Source organism: Oratosquilla oratoria, chromosome 10, assembly GCF_046742065.1.
Source record: "Oratosquilla oratoria isolate Oo_2021 chromosome 10, ASM4674206v1, whole genome shotgun sequence".
Classification (NCBI taxonomy): domain Eukaryota; kingdom Metazoa; phylum Arthropoda; class Malacostraca; order Stomatopoda; family Squillidae; genus Oratosquilla; species Oratosquilla oratoria.
Genome location: NC_134786.1, coordinates 74,835,284 through 74,852,783, shown reverse-complemented (window position 1 = coordinate 74,852,783; position 17,500 = coordinate 74,835,284). Strand labels below are relative to the sequence as shown.

The following is a 17,500-nucleotide window of genomic DNA, read 5'->3' as shown; positions in this document are numbered from 1 at the left end:
ACACACACATATAAACACACAAACACACACAAACACACAAATACACAAACACACGCTCACCCACGCACACACACACACACACACACACACACACACACACACACACACACACACACACACACACACACACACACACACACACACACACACACACACACACACAAACAAACAAACATCCGGGAGGTTAATAACTGTTGATCACGAGTCCAACACGTGACCTTGGTGAATGGTGAATCACACACGCATACACACACATACACAAACAAACGCGCACGCATACACACACACACACACACACACACACACACACACACACACACACACACACACACACACACACACACACACACACACACACACACACACACACACACACACACACACACACACACACACACACACACACACACACACACACACACACACACACACACATACGACTCGGTGGCGCGGTTGGTAGAGTCCCCGACTGTCACTACGGCGGTTCGGTTTCGAATCCTGGCCTGGGCTGAAATTATTTCAGTATCGCTGCGCTTCGAGTCGTTACTCCAACTCACTTGTTGGGTGTGTGTGTGCATGTAAAGTCACATCATTACCCATAGATTGGTCATACGAGCTCTGAGCTCTCTTCCGGGAGGGAAATAGCTGTCGTTCACGAGTCCAGCACGTGATCCAAAGACCAAAGTGAACACACACACACACACACACACACACACACACACACACACACACACACACACACACACACACACACACACACACACACACACACACACACACACACACACACACATATATTATATATATATATACATATATGTATATATATATATATACATATATATATATAATGTATTTATGTAAGTATTTGTGTGTGTGTGTGTGTGTGTGTGTGTGTGTGTGTGTGTGTGTGTGTGTGTGTGTGTGTGTGTGTGTGTGTGTGTGTGTGTGTGTGTGTGTGTTTGCATATCTACATATATATGTTTACACATGTATATCGTATATATCACAAACATAAACACTTACTGTATTACGCTTTCATCTTGTCCAAACATCCTTTGCGTCTTTTTACCGGAGACCTCACAGGAGCGCCTTTGTAATTTGCATTATGGGTCCTGAGGATCGCCTCGGACGGGCAGTAATAGCAATGATTAAAGAAGAGAAACAATCTTTTGCATAATATAACAAAGTGTTGTAACGACCACCTTTATCGTCGTGTTTTTGGTTACGGAAGATTGTTGTGGTGTGTGTACGTGTTAAGGGCATTGTACGATTGTCATGCATTGTACTTGTGAGTAGATTAGGAAATACATGCTTTTCCCCCATTTGTATATAAATACTATGAAATTTATTTATATTAATTTATTAAAATTATTGTATTAATTGCACTTTTATGTGGTCGTGTGTGTTTTTTCCGCCAGCCCAAAGTGGTGTCAATTTCTACTACGCCTTCAAAGCGTACGTTCGTTTTTGTTGTCGTGCTTTAATATATAAAATTAATACACTATTTTCCATTGTAATATATTTTCATTAGCCACACGCGTACAAGATAGAGGAGCACATTTGTGTAACTGGTATGTATGAGAACATGATGATTCTCGTAAACGGTCGGCTCAGTACGAATACGACAAAAGTATTTACTTTCTTTTTATGTATAGTTGTTCGAACGCGATTAAAGTGTCACCTAATGTCACTTTTGATGAAAAAGGCTCTGGCAGCTCTTAAAGGTTATTCTTGGCTTCTCTGACGTCACCTAAGCTGATTCAGACGTCATAATGATATGTAGATGACGTCACCTTATAGAATGAGATTAAACGACTGTAAATGAGTTAGATAAGAATTTAGCCATGTGGCAAACTTTATACACTTTGCCACCGAGTGATTATATTCAGACATGCAGAATCCTTGACGAAAAAGATCGAGTGAAGAAATTATCTGTCATCAAGTTTACAATTTTTCATACAAAAAAATAATAGATTGATAGATGAATAAACAAATAAGTAAAAATAAGAAAAATTTTGTTAACGGGTTCAGCCGCAGGTAGACGCTTTGTGGTCAACTTTTCTCACCGTAATTCAACCTCAGTTTGACCCACTACACTTCTGGTCAACCTCAATCCCGTAATTCAATCTCAATTTGACTCAATACTCTACTGGTCGACCTCAATCCCGCGGACGCCTGAACATGACCCACGACACATCAGAACGATGCAAGTATATCCTTCGTTGTTGTTCTGCTTGTAATATCAATATGAATCTGCTTTGAGGAGCTATATCGTTATAACAAGTAATATATATCAAGTAATCGCAAGCTGAAAGTACATTTGTATAGTTCAGGAGTATATGTATATATATATATATATATATATATATATATATATATATATATATGATATGTACATCCATAAGCAGAAAGATCACTAAAAACAACACGTGATCCACAAATTTTGCTGGTAACCACTAAGGAAATCGGAAGAAAATAGTGATTCCCAAGCGCTTTCGTGTAATTCAAATATTCCCCTGAAGATGTGAATTACACGAACTCGCTTGGGAATTACTGTTTTCTTCCGATTTTCTTAGTGGTTACCAGCACACACACACACACACACACACACACACACACACACACACACACACACACACACACACACACACACACATATATATATATATATATATATATATATATAATATTGCAGTTTCAATCGAAATATATAGATTCTCCGTCTCCAGTTTTTTTTGCTCCATCTGTGATTTTCACGTTTTCGACTAATGTGGTATTACATTTTGCATCAGTTGAATATATATATATATATATATATATATGTATATATATATATAATTCTTTTTTCATTTTTTTTCTGTCCAATGTCGAACGATTTTGCTCGCAAGGGTGCGTGTAAGGGTAACAAGGGGCTTTGATCCATCAAGACCACGTAAAACGTCCGGCCTTCTTCCCCTCAGAGCTGAATAAACTCATCTGGCAGTAGCCGGAATGGGAACATCCAGACTACGTCACCCTGGCAAAGGGGTTCATCTGAGCGCATCACGTCAACAGCACGGAGGAACCTCCGAGTCGACGTCTTACGTAACGGAACCGAAAACTCTTCTGGCGCGCGGGTCGACTTCCAGTGTAAACAAAGTCATTGACGAAGCTCGGGCGCGAATGGACGAAACGTGGCGATGAGTTCCCGAGTTTGGTGCGGACGTCCCATGAAGTGTATCAGCCTCTGTGTTGGTACTCGTCAGAGGTTTTGTTCTGGCTAAGGCAAAACGGTTTTGTCCGCCTGAAAGAATAGATTCGACGCTAAAAGTGGTCCGTTAATGAGGCACGGAGAGTCCCTCTTGGATGAATAAAGTATGTATGTATGCATATATATATATATATAATGTACACATACGCCAAAACACACACACACACACACACACACACACACACACACACACACACACACACACACACACACACACACACACACACACACACACACACATATATATACACACACACACACACACACACACACACACACACACACACACACACACACATATATATATATATATATATATATATATATACATACACACACACATATACACACACACACACACACACACACACACACACACACACACACACACACACACACACACACACACACACACAAAGAGAGAAAGAGAGAGAGAGAGAGAGAGAGAGAGAGAGAGAGAGAGAGAGAGAGAGAGAGAGAGAGAGAGAAAGTTCAAAAAGGGCAGCTATAAAGAGAGAGACAGACAGGCAGAGACAGACAGACAGACAGGCAACCACTGACGGACAAACATAGAGACAGATGGGGGAGGGAGTGGCTCTAGTGATGCAGTGTCCCCCCGTAGAGTAGTGATCCATAGCGGATTTGGGAGTGGGGGAGTGTTCGGGAGGGGGGTGGGGTGAGTTGCTGTTGAGCTTGTGTCTGGTTCATGCACCATGTCAGTTTTCTTTTTCATATCTTTTCATTTTCTATTTCCATATTCATTCATGTTTGCTTTTTATATTTCTATCTTGTATTCTATATTTTTGCTTTAATCTCTTGTGACATCTTTATATATGTATGTATATATATATATATATATATATATATATATATATATATATTATATATTGACATTTGCCCATTTGACGTGTTTGGATGGGAGCTGTGTGATACAAAGTTTTTTGTTTTTGTTTTTTTTTAGATGCAGATGATCCTGTTCGACATCTGTAGAAATCTGCCTGTTGTTTGTCACAACAAATGTCGTACAGCACAAAACAGTTTATTTGGTTATTTATATGTATATTCATTTCTTCATTTATTCGTTATTATTTCAAACATTCATATATGTCTCATTTATCAAGTACATTTATTCATACGTTTATTCGTCTGTTAATCATTTATGTATTTACTTAATTATTTCTTTTTTGTTTTTGTTTATTTATTTACTTATCTATTTATATACTTACTAATCAATTCATTTATATATTTATCTCCTTTCTTTAGTTGTTTATCAACTCAGTAGTCTTTTTACATATAATCTTTAGTTAATACCAATCTTTAATTACTTATGTACATACAGTAAAGAACTTTTTTCCTTATATACCTATACCCATCTATTTAGCTGTCCATCTAACGTATCTATTTATCTCACCATTTATCTGTTTTTGTTTTTCTTATTCAGTGCAAAGTCTCGCCTCGTCCCCAAGGGAGCCAATCAGCCCACCTGTATTCCCTCAGGTTGTCGGCTGGGAGCTCTGGTATACAAATACACATTTATGCACACACATACACACACACACACACACACACACACACACACACACACACACACACACACACACACACACACACACACACACACACACACACATAAACACACACACACACACACACACACACACACACACACACACACACACACACACACACACCACACACACACACACACACACACACACACACACACACACACCGACTCGGTGGTACACCTGAACTGGGAAGTAGAAGTGCTCCCAGTAACAATCCAGGGCCGAAATTATTTCGGTTCGCTGGGTGTGGTACTCTGACTCTCGTGGGCGTTGGTTGTGTGTGTGTGGTTGTGCAAGGTCATAGCATTACCCATAGATCGGACCTACGAGCTCTGAGCGCTCTTGTGTGTGTGTGTGTGTGGTGAGTGGGTTTATGTTGTGTATGCTTGGTATATGTATGTTCGTATGTGTGTGTGTGTGTGTGTGTGTGTGTGTGTGTGTGTGTACGCGCGATCGTGTGTTCGTGTTTGTGTTTAGTCTCAGTTATATGTTCACACATCTCCGTTTACGCGAGAGGACATTTGCATATACGTTTGGTATTGTTCACACATACATGTGTGAATCTCAGTACATTGTGTGTGTTTGTGTGGCTGTTTTTCACGTGGTTTATTGGGTATGAACAAACACGTGTGGTTTCACAAGAGGATACATTTGAATATAGGAGAGAACTAAACATTTGATAACCTTGGTGACGCTTTCCTTTTACTCATTATCACTGATTTGTTGTTTTAGGTTTTCGGAACGTGTTTTTTGAATAGTTCATATTAAGCAGACGCTAAATAGGCGAATATTCGCGTGTCCGTCGTTTGAGATGATAAAAAAGCGTAGGAGGGTATATTGTGTTAGAGAAGTAAACTAGAAGTGACCAGCTACAAGATAATGATCGTTTGTACCTTATATTTCCAGGATTACATGTAAAGATGGCAACTTTCGTAAAGAATTTGCGGAGACAATTAAGCAATTGTTTAGTCATAAATCAACGGATTAGTTACCGTTATTATCATTTTTTATGCATCATTTTCTTATTGATTAAGATTTCCAACAATCATATGAACATTACAGACAAGTTCTGTAGATAGAAATGGTGTGGGGGGAGCGAAAACATGTCTTTGCTGAGGCATTTTTTGGGTACGAGACACTGGCCGAGCACAGCAATGAAATAGACTTAGTAACCATGAAGTGAGCGCTGAAACTATCAGTTGTTTTAAGAAACGGTTAGACAGCTTTATGGATATGGAGCTGTCTAGTGTAGGCCTTATGGTCTCTTGCAGTTTCCTTCATTCTTATGTTCAGTTGGCTGGATTTAACTCTTGGTACGGACCCAGAACAAAACAAACAGACCCAATTCATTCTCCCACAAATGCCCTGAAGGTAAGGCACGGTTATAGGTTAGGACGTTGATCCTCGTTTGTGAAGAATAGGAGATGGAATGATATGTGAAGTATTAAGAGTAGGTTAATGGGAAGGAAAGACATAATGTTGATCTTGGTTCTCTCAGGGGGAACTCTTCCTCTAACCGAACTTGATTATTTGGAACAAAATAGAATGTTCTCTCCTTACCCGGGTTTAGTTACAATATTCCCAGATCATCGCGGTGGAAGATAAGGTTCCTTGGGATTTATTATTATTATTATCATTATTATTGCTACTGTTATCATTATTATTACTGTTGTTGTTGTTGTTGTCGTTGTTTGTTGTTGTTCATGTTGTTGTTGTTGGTTGTTGTTGTTGTTTGTTGTTGTTGTTGTTGTTGTCGTTGTTTATGATGGAACACGGTTTTGTTGCAGTTGTTGTCGTTGTCGTTTTCGTCGTCGTCACCTTCGTTGTCGTTAATATTGTTGTTGTTGTTGGAACACGGCTTTGTTGCTGTTATCGTCGTTGTCGTCTTCGTCTTCGTCGCCGTCGTTGTCGTTAATATTGTTATTGCTGTTGATGATGTTTTGGTGTTAATGGCGTTGGTCATCCAGCTCATGCGGCTTCGTGGGTGAGTGGTGGTGGGGGTGGGTTTGGCTATTTGAGGCATCTGTTCTTCTTCGTTTACAGTCTACGGAGTGTGAAGGCGTCTTCAGGGACATACATTTGAGTTGTCGCTTCGGAGCGCCCTCGACCACGACGGTGTCTTTCTATTTATTGACCAGATGGGCTTCCTTCAGTTAGCTTGATGCACAGACTACATGTTCAGAAAATCCAGTGAAGTGAACTTACCCAATTCTCTCTGGTACACAGTCTAGTGACAGAATTGTAGTATTTCGTGAGATATGAACACACGGAGTGACAGATAAAATCCATTTTTTGGATCATTCGAGTCTCCTTTTGCGTCAAACCTGAATCCTTTTGTCGGGTGTCATGTCATATTGGTATCCCCAGCAATGAACGAGCCGACATGGCAACTCGGGATGCAACTGTCCACAGGAGACTTCTGTCCCGCCTTCCGGGTCATATTACAAAAACTTGTGTAAAAAATGCTGGAAGGAATACGCGGTGATGATGATCATCATCATAATCATAATCATCATAATCATCATCATCATCGTCATCATCATCATCATCATCATCATCATCGTCATCATCATCATCATCATCATCATCATCATCATCATCATCATCATCATCATCATCATCATCATCATCATCATCATCATCATCATCATCATCATCACCATAATCATCATCATCATCATCATCATCATCATCATCATCATCATCATCATCATCATCATCATCATCATCATCATCATCATCATCATCATCATCATCATCATCATCATCATCATCATCATCATCATCATCATCATCATGAATCATCATCAATCATCAGGAGATTAAACTTCATGTACTCAAGGCTATGACATTTCCTTCTCATCTATGACCATTCCATGACCAAAGTAGCCATGTGGTTCGCCCTTTATTATACAAAGCACTTTACTAAAACATCACACCAGCAGAATTCCTTGTAACAACCTCCTATTTCCTAACCTTCCTTCCTCAAAAGAAGAAGAAAAAAAAAATGAATTTGACTACAGCATAGGCAATTGCCTACAGAATAGTCGCTTACCTTCTTATGGCATAGGCACTTACCTACTTTTCAAACTCGTAGGCAATTACCTCGATTCTAGACGGCAGGTGGTGTTGTTATTGACCTCGCAGTGGTTACCCACAACGCGGGTGGTTACTCACTAAGTGGGCGGTTACCCACTGCGCACACAGTGACCTACTACTGCGCAGGGAGTACCGTTCTGCGCAGGGAAACGACCCATGTTGACCCAAGGCACACAAACAACTCTCGGGTCTTTGGGTGGGTCGGGTTTGTGTGCTCGGAGGAACCTCAGCGTTGAGGACCTCGTCAAGAGGAACCTTAGCATCTCGCTTTCCTTTCACAACCTCACTGTGTTTTGTTTTGTTTTTTCAAGATAAAAAATAATAGAAAAAAAAATAAGATGAAAAATCAAATGAAAATTAAAATAAATAAATATAAATTTGAAAATATATATAAGAATTATATATATATATATATATATATATATATATAATATATATATATATATATATATATATATATGTATATATATATATATATATATATGTCAGGGTTCGTATCCCATGGCGGAGCTTCTAAAAAATGTTCAATCTGTCTTAAGAAACATACACAAAAATGTTATATATATATATATATATATATACATATATATATATAAATGAATGAAAAATGAAAATGAAGTTAAAATAAAAATAAAAATAAAAGTAACAGTAAAAATAAAAATAAAAATAATGACCTACCATTCTCTTCAGCCAAATAAAAGAGTCTCACGGGCTCTCATGACCGAATCTACAGAGGCGGTTCTCTTATGAAGGCGCTAAATTATGTTACGGATATTTACTCAAAAATTTATGGGGTGGCTACGTAAACATACATGTTTATGTACTTTAGCGTATGGGAATACGTGCTCCTGCGCAGTGAGTGCACAACCGCATTTGTTTACTTTGTGGGTTGCCTGGCATACGCACACGCCAACACACACACACACACACACACACACACACACACACACACACACACACACACACACACACACACACACACACACACACACACACACACACACACACACAGTAGGTAGAGTTCCCGGCTGTCACTACGGAGGTGCAGGTTCGAATCCCGCTCAGGGCTGAAATAATGTCAGTATTGCTGCGCTGTGAGTCGTTGCTCCAATTCTCGTGGGCTGGGAGTTGGGTGTGTATGTGCGTGCAAGGTCACAGTATTACACATAGATCGGTCATATATGAACTCTGAGCTCTCTTCCGGGAGTGAAATAGCTGTCGATCACGAGTCCTTCTTTCACTCCTCTCTCCTCCCATTCCTTCCCCTCTCCTTTCCCTTCACCCTTTTCTTCCTATTCTTCCTCCCTCCCCTTCTCCCATCCCCCACGTCTCCTTCTCCCCCTTCCCTTCCCTATTTCCCTTCCCCTCTCCTTTCCCTTCACATTTTTCTTCCTCTTCTTTTTCCTTCCTCCCCTTCTCCCACTCCCCACGTCTCCTTCTCCCCCTCGCTTCCCCATTTCCCTTCCCTCTCCATCACCCCCCTCCTCTCACTTCTCCCACCATTGATAGTCCCTCGTGACGATACCCCCTCCCCCCCGGAGTCTAATGTAAACGTGAGCGGGAGTGGGAGAGAGACGCGTCTTCCAAAACGCTGTATGACGTCGACTATCGACGTCGCCCTTTGTTCCCTTTGACATGGTGACGGCCCAAACAGACATTTTAGATTTCGAGAGACGTTTCTATCCAGCTAAGAGTCAAATTTGTGACAAAACGCGACCTCGATCGATGGAGACCCCGTTTTCTTTCTAGTTCGTTTTCTAAAGAATCATTTGTTGAAAAAAAAAAAAAATAGATAGGTTAATTGATCAATAGATAAAATAAATAGATACATACAGTAGATAAATCAATCAGTAAATAAATTTAGAATAGAGGATCATTTGCATCTTTTACGATATTCTACAGAGATTCTGTCGAAAATATACATAAACATTTAGGTCGCCGACATAGGGATTTTGGTAAAATCTCCGCCGTTTTGAAGATTTATGTCTAGACTTAAGGGGATAGGATCTTTGATAAATTCGGCCCCAGGTCTCATACGAGTAAGTTAATTTAGTCCTAGCCATAACAAAATTCATAAAAAAGCAAAAAACTTTCCCCATGGGAATTCCAACAACACTACCATTTGAGTGACATCGTGCATCTGGCATCATGTATGGCAAATTGTTGCTATAGTCGACGTTATCATGAAAGGCTTGAGATAAATTGAAACTTTTAAAAAATTTTGGTGAACGGTTGTTTGAAGATACAAGCCAGTATCTGGGTGGTTCGTTGTTTTCAATGCGTTTTGCGTCAGTTTTCGTGGAGATCCATTAAGCCGTTTCCGCAAAAAAAAATTCATGTACATTTTTTCTCCCTTACAAGTGGGGGTAGCCAAAAGACAAAGGCACAAAAGCCACTCCCACCCATTCCATCCCCATCACACTCCACTCCCCTTCACCCTCTTTCCTACATAAACATATATACATAATTATACATATATACATACTTATATATATACATGTACATGTGCTGTACCTGCGCATGTACATATACAATGATACATGTACATATACATATACATATACATATACATATACATATACAAATACATATACATATACATATACATATATATATATACATATACACATGTACATGTACATATACAGTACATACAGTATATATAAATGGGGATTTAGGTAGGCAGAATCAGTTTTTCGCGTTGTGAAGTATTGGCCTTTAGCTGCAGTTCGAAAAAAGAAGAAGAAAAAAATAGATGCTTAAGAACGTACTAATGAAAAAGTAAACACAAGGAGAAAGAAAAGAAAAACTAAAACATAAAAAAGACAAAAAACTAGTTGTGTGTGGGATTTTCTTTACATCCTCTCCTCCCATCACTGAGACAAATACACACAACATCTGTCCCATACTTTTCCTGCCCGAACTGAGGTCACATTTCTCCCGAGCAGAGCCCCGACAAGGGGAGGGGTAGGGAGGGGGGGTGGGGGAGCAATGCCCCGGGGTGGCACGTTTTGGAAGGGGGCGTAATTTTTGGTGAAAAGAAGGTAAAGCGAATTCCCCCTAATGTACTCTTAATGCATGATTTCTTTATCGTGAGTTGTGTGTATGAATGATGTGTGCATAAACGTTGTTTTGTGGATGAATGTTACATGTGACTCGTGCTAGTGACCATCAGATGTGGAAGGTGGTGGTAGTGGTAGTGGTGGTGTGTGTGTGTGTGTGTGTGTGTGTGTGTGTGTGTGTGTGTGTGTGTGTGTGTGTGTGTGTGTGTGTGTGTGTGTGTGTGTGTGTGTGTGTGTGTGTGTGGGTGTGGGTGTGGGTGTGGCGGGGGGGCGCTTCTAGACTCGCCCCGGGGCGGTACTTACCCAGGTCGGGGCCCTGCTTCCGAGCACGTATGGGCTCTTAGCTAGGATAAAGTCTCTCCTTCTCTAGAAAGTCCGGGACACTAGATGCCCTTGCATACACATGTGGAGGTTCTGAAGATAAAGGATTATTTGTTTTTAGAATACAGAAAGGGACCACCAAGGATATTTCTTTTGTCGCGACCTTACACTCTCACAAGCTTAAAAAAATAATGATGGAACGAATCATTAGTAGCAGCGATGTAATTCAAATAGTCAGCCCCGGCCATCGCTTAGGGACCCGAGTTCGAGGTATACTACGGCCGGGCCTGATTGTTTAAGAAAAAACGGTGGTATTCTTAAAAAAAAATAATAGTAAATAAGAATAAATATATAAACAAATAAAAATCTTTATGTAGGTTTTATACAAATAATTGGAAAGGAAAGATTTATATAAGGAAATATTTTTTCTTTTTTTAAGAGTAGCACTGTAAGAATCTTACAATGGAATTCTTAAAAAAGTCTTTCCTTATAGAAATTTTTCCCTTCCAAACATTTATATAAGATTTATATAAGGAAAGATCTTTTTTAGATATCACAGTAAGAATCTTAAAAAAAAAAAAATCTTGTATAAATCTTTCCCATTCCAAGGATTTACATAAGATTTATATAAGGAAAGAATTTTTTAAGAATACCACCGAAAGATTACTAACATATTCGCTACTGAGAGAGCTCCATAGATCTGATTAAAATTGTCAGACGACAACCAGAACCGTGGGATACGTGCCACTCGATACTGAAGGAATAACTCACGACCTGATTAGGGTCGTCACGTGTCTTCTCGAAGTTCTCCTCAAGTCTCAGGTTCCACTTGACCATGCTTGACGACGACGAGAACGACACGTCTGCGCGATAATGGCCAGGCTACGCTTTCTCTCACACCTCTCTTATCCTCTCTTCTCAGTTCTTCTCTTTTTCTGTCGCTCTCTCTACTCTCATTTTATCCTCTTCCTTTCTCCTACTCTCTCCTTTCATCCCTCTACTCCTCTTGTTCCAATAGTTCTATTACAACCAGTTTCATACACGAGTTTCTGCAAAGAAAGAATGTAGAAAAATGAATACGGATAATAGATATAAATATGTACATATATATATATATATATATATATATATATATATATATATATATATATATATATATATGTATGTGTGTGTATCTATGTATACACATGTATATATACACCATACATGTATATATATATATATATATATATATATATATATATGTATGTATATATAAATATATATATATATATATATATATATGTATATATAATATAATATAATATAGAACAAGGCTTGTCTTTCTTCATACACTTCGACATAGGTATCACAATAAACCAACGTATGTTTATGCATATCTGAGGCGTGACTAAAGAATTGTGACTCAAACCTTGAAGGAGACCGAATAATTTTATGGAAACCGGTTGGCATGATTGACAACTCAATTGAACCCCGCATGACAAATTTCGTTGCCTGAACTTATTTTTCTCCTTGATATGCCGACGAGAGAACCGATGTTACCCGTGATTTTTTATTTATTTATTTATCTATCTATCTATCTATCTATCTATCTATCTATCTATCTATTTATTTATCTTCATATATTTATTTATTTATATTTATTTATCTATCTTTATTTATTTATTCTTATTTACTTATTTATTTATTTGTTTATTTATTCATTCATTCACCCATTTATTCATTTACTTATTTACTTATTTATCTTTTTTATCTATTTATTTATTTATTTATGTATATATTCATTCATTCATTCATTCATTCATCCATTTATTCATTTATTTATTTATTTATTTATCTATTTATTTATTTATTTATTTATTTATTCATTCATTCATTTTTATTTAATTTCATTTAATTTCATTTCATTTCATTTCATTTCATTTCATTTCATTTTACTTTATTGTAATTTATTTTGTGTGAAATGGAGAAAGTGGAGTGCCGATCCGTGATCAAGTGTCTCTTCGTGAAGCACATGCCTCCAGCCGAGATTCCCCAAGGTCAAGCGGTGGGTGGCGGAATTCAAGCACGAGCGAAAGTCCGTCACATACGATCTGAGGTCAGGAAGGCCCCGAACCTCGACCTCGGACGAGAACATCGACCTGGTCCTCGACATGATTATGGACGACCGGCGAATCTCAACGCGGGTCATTGCTGCTCGGGCGGGGATGTCTCAGGAGCGCGCAGACCACATTCTGCGTAACGCGAGCTTCAGATGTTGAAGGTTTCTGTCCGGTGGGTCCCTCGTCTTCTGACGCATGACCAGATGCGGACTCGTGCGATTTTGTCCCCGGAGAACTTGACCTTGATGCATAAGGACCCGGAGAGCTTTCTGACAACATTCGTGACCATAGACGAGACTTGGGTCCACCACTTCCGCCCAGAGACAAAAGAGCAGTCGAAGCAGTGGAAGCACAACAACTCTCCGACCCACAAGAAGACCAAGGTGGCGACCTCGGCAGGTAACGTCACGACTTCCGTCGTGGCTCTCTCCAAGGACCACGCCATCACCGGGGCGTAGTACGCGAACTTCCTGACCGAACTTCGGCAGAAGATCAAAGAGAATCGGCCCAAACCTCGCTGTTGACAATTACCAAAATTCGAGACTGTGAATTCGAATTGCTGCCTCACCCACCTTATTCACCAGATCTTGCCCCGTCCGATCTCCACCTGTTTCCTAACCTCAAGAGGCACCTGGATGGTCGCCGCTTTAAGGACGACCATCCAGGATGAGTTCCTTGAGGATCAACCTTCAGACTTCTATTTGATCCAGGCACTCGGGGAACGTTGGGAAAGGTGTGTTTTGTTAAACGGAGATTATGTTGAAAAATGAAGGTTCAGTTCTGTTCTGGATGATAACACTTGTGGAGGCTCACAATTATTCATTCGCCCCTCGTATGTGAATACATATGTATATATACAATGTATGTGTATATATGTATATATATATATATATATATGTATATATGTATATATATATGTATATATATATATATGTATATATATATATGTATATATATATATACATATATATACATATCTATATGTATATATATATATATATACATAGATATCTGTATATATATATATCTATATATCTATATATGTACTGTTGTGTGAGTGTGTGTGTGTGTGTGTGTGTGTGTGTGTGTGTGTGTGTGTGTGTGTGTGTGTGTGTGTGTGTATGTGTGTGTGTGTGTGTGTGTGTGTGTGTGTGTGTGTATTCATAAACATGTAGTTATACATATATAATATGCCATTCCTTTCGTCATCTATTCAAAGAAAAATACACTATCGGAAACCATTTGCCTGTGATCTACTTCTCGGTGCTTGAAGGCTCCAGGCGACCATTTGACACTCGAGTAACTGTCTTGACTATATACTGATACTCGAATACTACCGGGGTTCTTTCCCACGCCCGGCCTCCTCCCCCTCCCCTCCCGCACTCACCCTCCTCTTCTCGTCAGGCGAATTTCAAGAAGCCCTTAAGATTTCCTACCGTATTACGATAGATCGACCTCCTGTTCCTCCTCCTCCTCCTCCCTTTCCTTCTCCTCCTCCTCCTCCTACTCCTCCCCCTCCTTCTCCTTCCCCTCCTCCCCTCCTTCTCCTCCTCTTCCTCCCCTCCTTCTCCTTCTCCTCCTCCTCCTCCTCACCTCTTAATTTTCCTTCGCCGCCTCCTCTCTTTTTGTTTTGCTCCTCTTCTTTTCTTCCTTTTCCACATCTTTCTCTCTCTCTTTATACTTATCCTTCTATTCATCCTCTTCTTCCTTTCCGTCATACCTTTTTTTCCTCTCATTCCTTTCCACTTTTCCTCTTCACGTCTCTTCTTCCTCTTCCTGATTTTCCTCTTCTCTTGATCCCTCTTCTCCTTATCGTTCATCTCCCTGTGTTTCCTCCTCCTCCTCCTTCTTCACCTACTCCTCCTCCTAACCTACTCATCTTCCTCCTCCTCCCTCCTCCTTCCTCCTTCTCCTCCTACTCCTCTTCCCTCTCCTCCTTCTCCTTCCTCCTTCTCTTCTTGTTCCTCTTCCTTCTCTTTCTCCTCCTTCTCCTTCTCCTACTCCTCCTCCTCCTTTTCCTCCTACTCCTTATCCTCATTCTCCTACTTTTCCTTCTCATCCTCTTCCTTGTCTTCCCTCTCCCTCTTCTCAACTCTACAGTTCCCTTTCTCCTACACCATTCCTCCTCGGCAGAAGATCAACGATCCTTCGGGGTAACCGCATCTCGGCTGTTCCTCTTCGACCGCAGACGAGGTACTTTTGGGATGAGGTTCCTCGCTTCTTTTGCCATCCAGAGGAAGAAGGGGAAGAGACATTTGGCTTCTGAAGGTTCTGCCCGAAATGTTACCAGAGACATCTAACTTTTTGTCTCCTTTGGGTTAACAAATCCTTGTCAACAGACAGGTGGAGAAGGAGGAAAGTAGTGTTTTTCCTGAAAAAAAAGTAAACTGAATTTCAAACAATAATATCAGTGCAGTTGTTTGATATAATACGTGTGTATATTTACATATGTATATGCATATATATATATATGCATATATATATATATATGTATATATATATATATATATATCTGCGTGTATGTGTGTGTGCGTGCGCACATTATATACATTTGTATTCTTTTGAAGATTATCGTATTTTGTCTAAAGACGTCTGAGATTAAACATTTTACAACTATATAGTGTATCCTTTGGAACTTTTATTAGATAATCTGGCACTTTCTTCCTTACCCCAAGTGCTACCATAAATGTTGACTTTTCTTTTTTGCACATTGGTTTATTTATATATAATATTTTTCTTTTCATTTCCTGACTACAAGATAATATGTCATATTGAAACATAGTGATGACAATAAACATGTTTATTACTTTCTACCGAGGAAATTTCAACTCGAGTTACTTTTTATCTCCATGTAAGCACTCCGAGCTTCATGTCTGTTTACAGCCAACATGCTCAGTAACGCGCATTTAACCAAGGTCAACACTTAACTACGTGAACTAATAACAACTGTGATGTAGTGCAAACGGCTCCGCCGGGGAACAACCCACACTCACACGTGTATCTGTTTACATTGCTCATGTCAGGCTGTGTCTCTGGAGGAAGGTTCCTGACGCCGCAAATGAATCAAGCTGACGTTCCCGTACACAGGGAGTTCACTTACCCCGTCATTAAACAAAAATAAATAAGAAATGCAACTCACGGGCATAAATATTCGTCCTGATTTATGCCTTCATGTCTTCTGGGTAATTATAATTAATGTACTGTGGTTATCAATCTATTGCGTTGGTGTGGGTCTGTTGGAGACTGATAATGTTTGAAATATCGAGTCAGCGAGGAGATGTTGCCATCATGGTCGTGTTTGCTCAGACGCGGCGCGAGACATCTCGGCGCGTGATGTCATGTCGTTTCTAGCACGCCCGGGGATTTTTAGATTAATATTGATGGCTTATGAGATTATATATAAGATTTATGAGTTGATTCCTATTCGTTTTTTTCCTCGTAATACCTGTGTACTTGCCAATTTTATAAGAATTGTTTCATATTTGAGTGGTTCAAAGTTTATGGTACTTTCATCGAATTATTTCGCTGTTCCTTGTATTTTCATGAGTTCATTTGATGATTTCAGGCCCAACGTCTGCGAGTACCGTCGAGTCGACGAGTCCAAGAGCCGTCGACCGTTCCTGCAACGTCTTGTCACAACAGTCAAAGTCTACCGACCGAACTGTACCGCCCCACTGCCAGCCTGTATCGCCGAACAGCGAAGGTACGTATCGAAGAGGAGGAAAAATGACTAGATAACGAGAGGGTGGGAGTGAGAGAGGGGACTGTATGGTGCTTGGAGAAAAAGAAAATGTGTCTTTAAGTTGATGCATAAAAGAAACTGGATGAAAATACTAAAAGAGAACTGAATATATATATATATATATATATATATATATATATATATATATATATATATATATATACAGTATATATATATATATATATATATATATATGTGTGTGTGTGTGTGTGTGTGTGTGTGTGTGTGTGTGTGTGTGTGTGTGTGTGTGTGTGTGTGTGTGTGTGTGTATATATATATATATATATATATATATATATATATATACATATATATATGTATACATATATTATATATGTAGGTATGCATATATA

The 17,500-nt window shown here is 39.4% G+C and overlaps 1 protein-coding gene across 1 annotated transcript in view; it reads left to right on the top strand.

Moving 5' to 3' along the window:
* LOC143029316 (uncharacterized) overlaps nt 1-17,500 on the top strand; it is a 505,672-nt gene that overhangs the window by 170,167 nt on the left and 318,005 nt on the right. Inside the window, exon 2 of the mRNA XM_076192072.1 lies at nt 16,971-17,108. Coding sequence (XP_076048187.1) covers nt 16,971-17,108 — 138 coding nt within the window. The remainder of the gene's footprint in view (nt 1-16,970; nt 17,109-17,500) is intronic.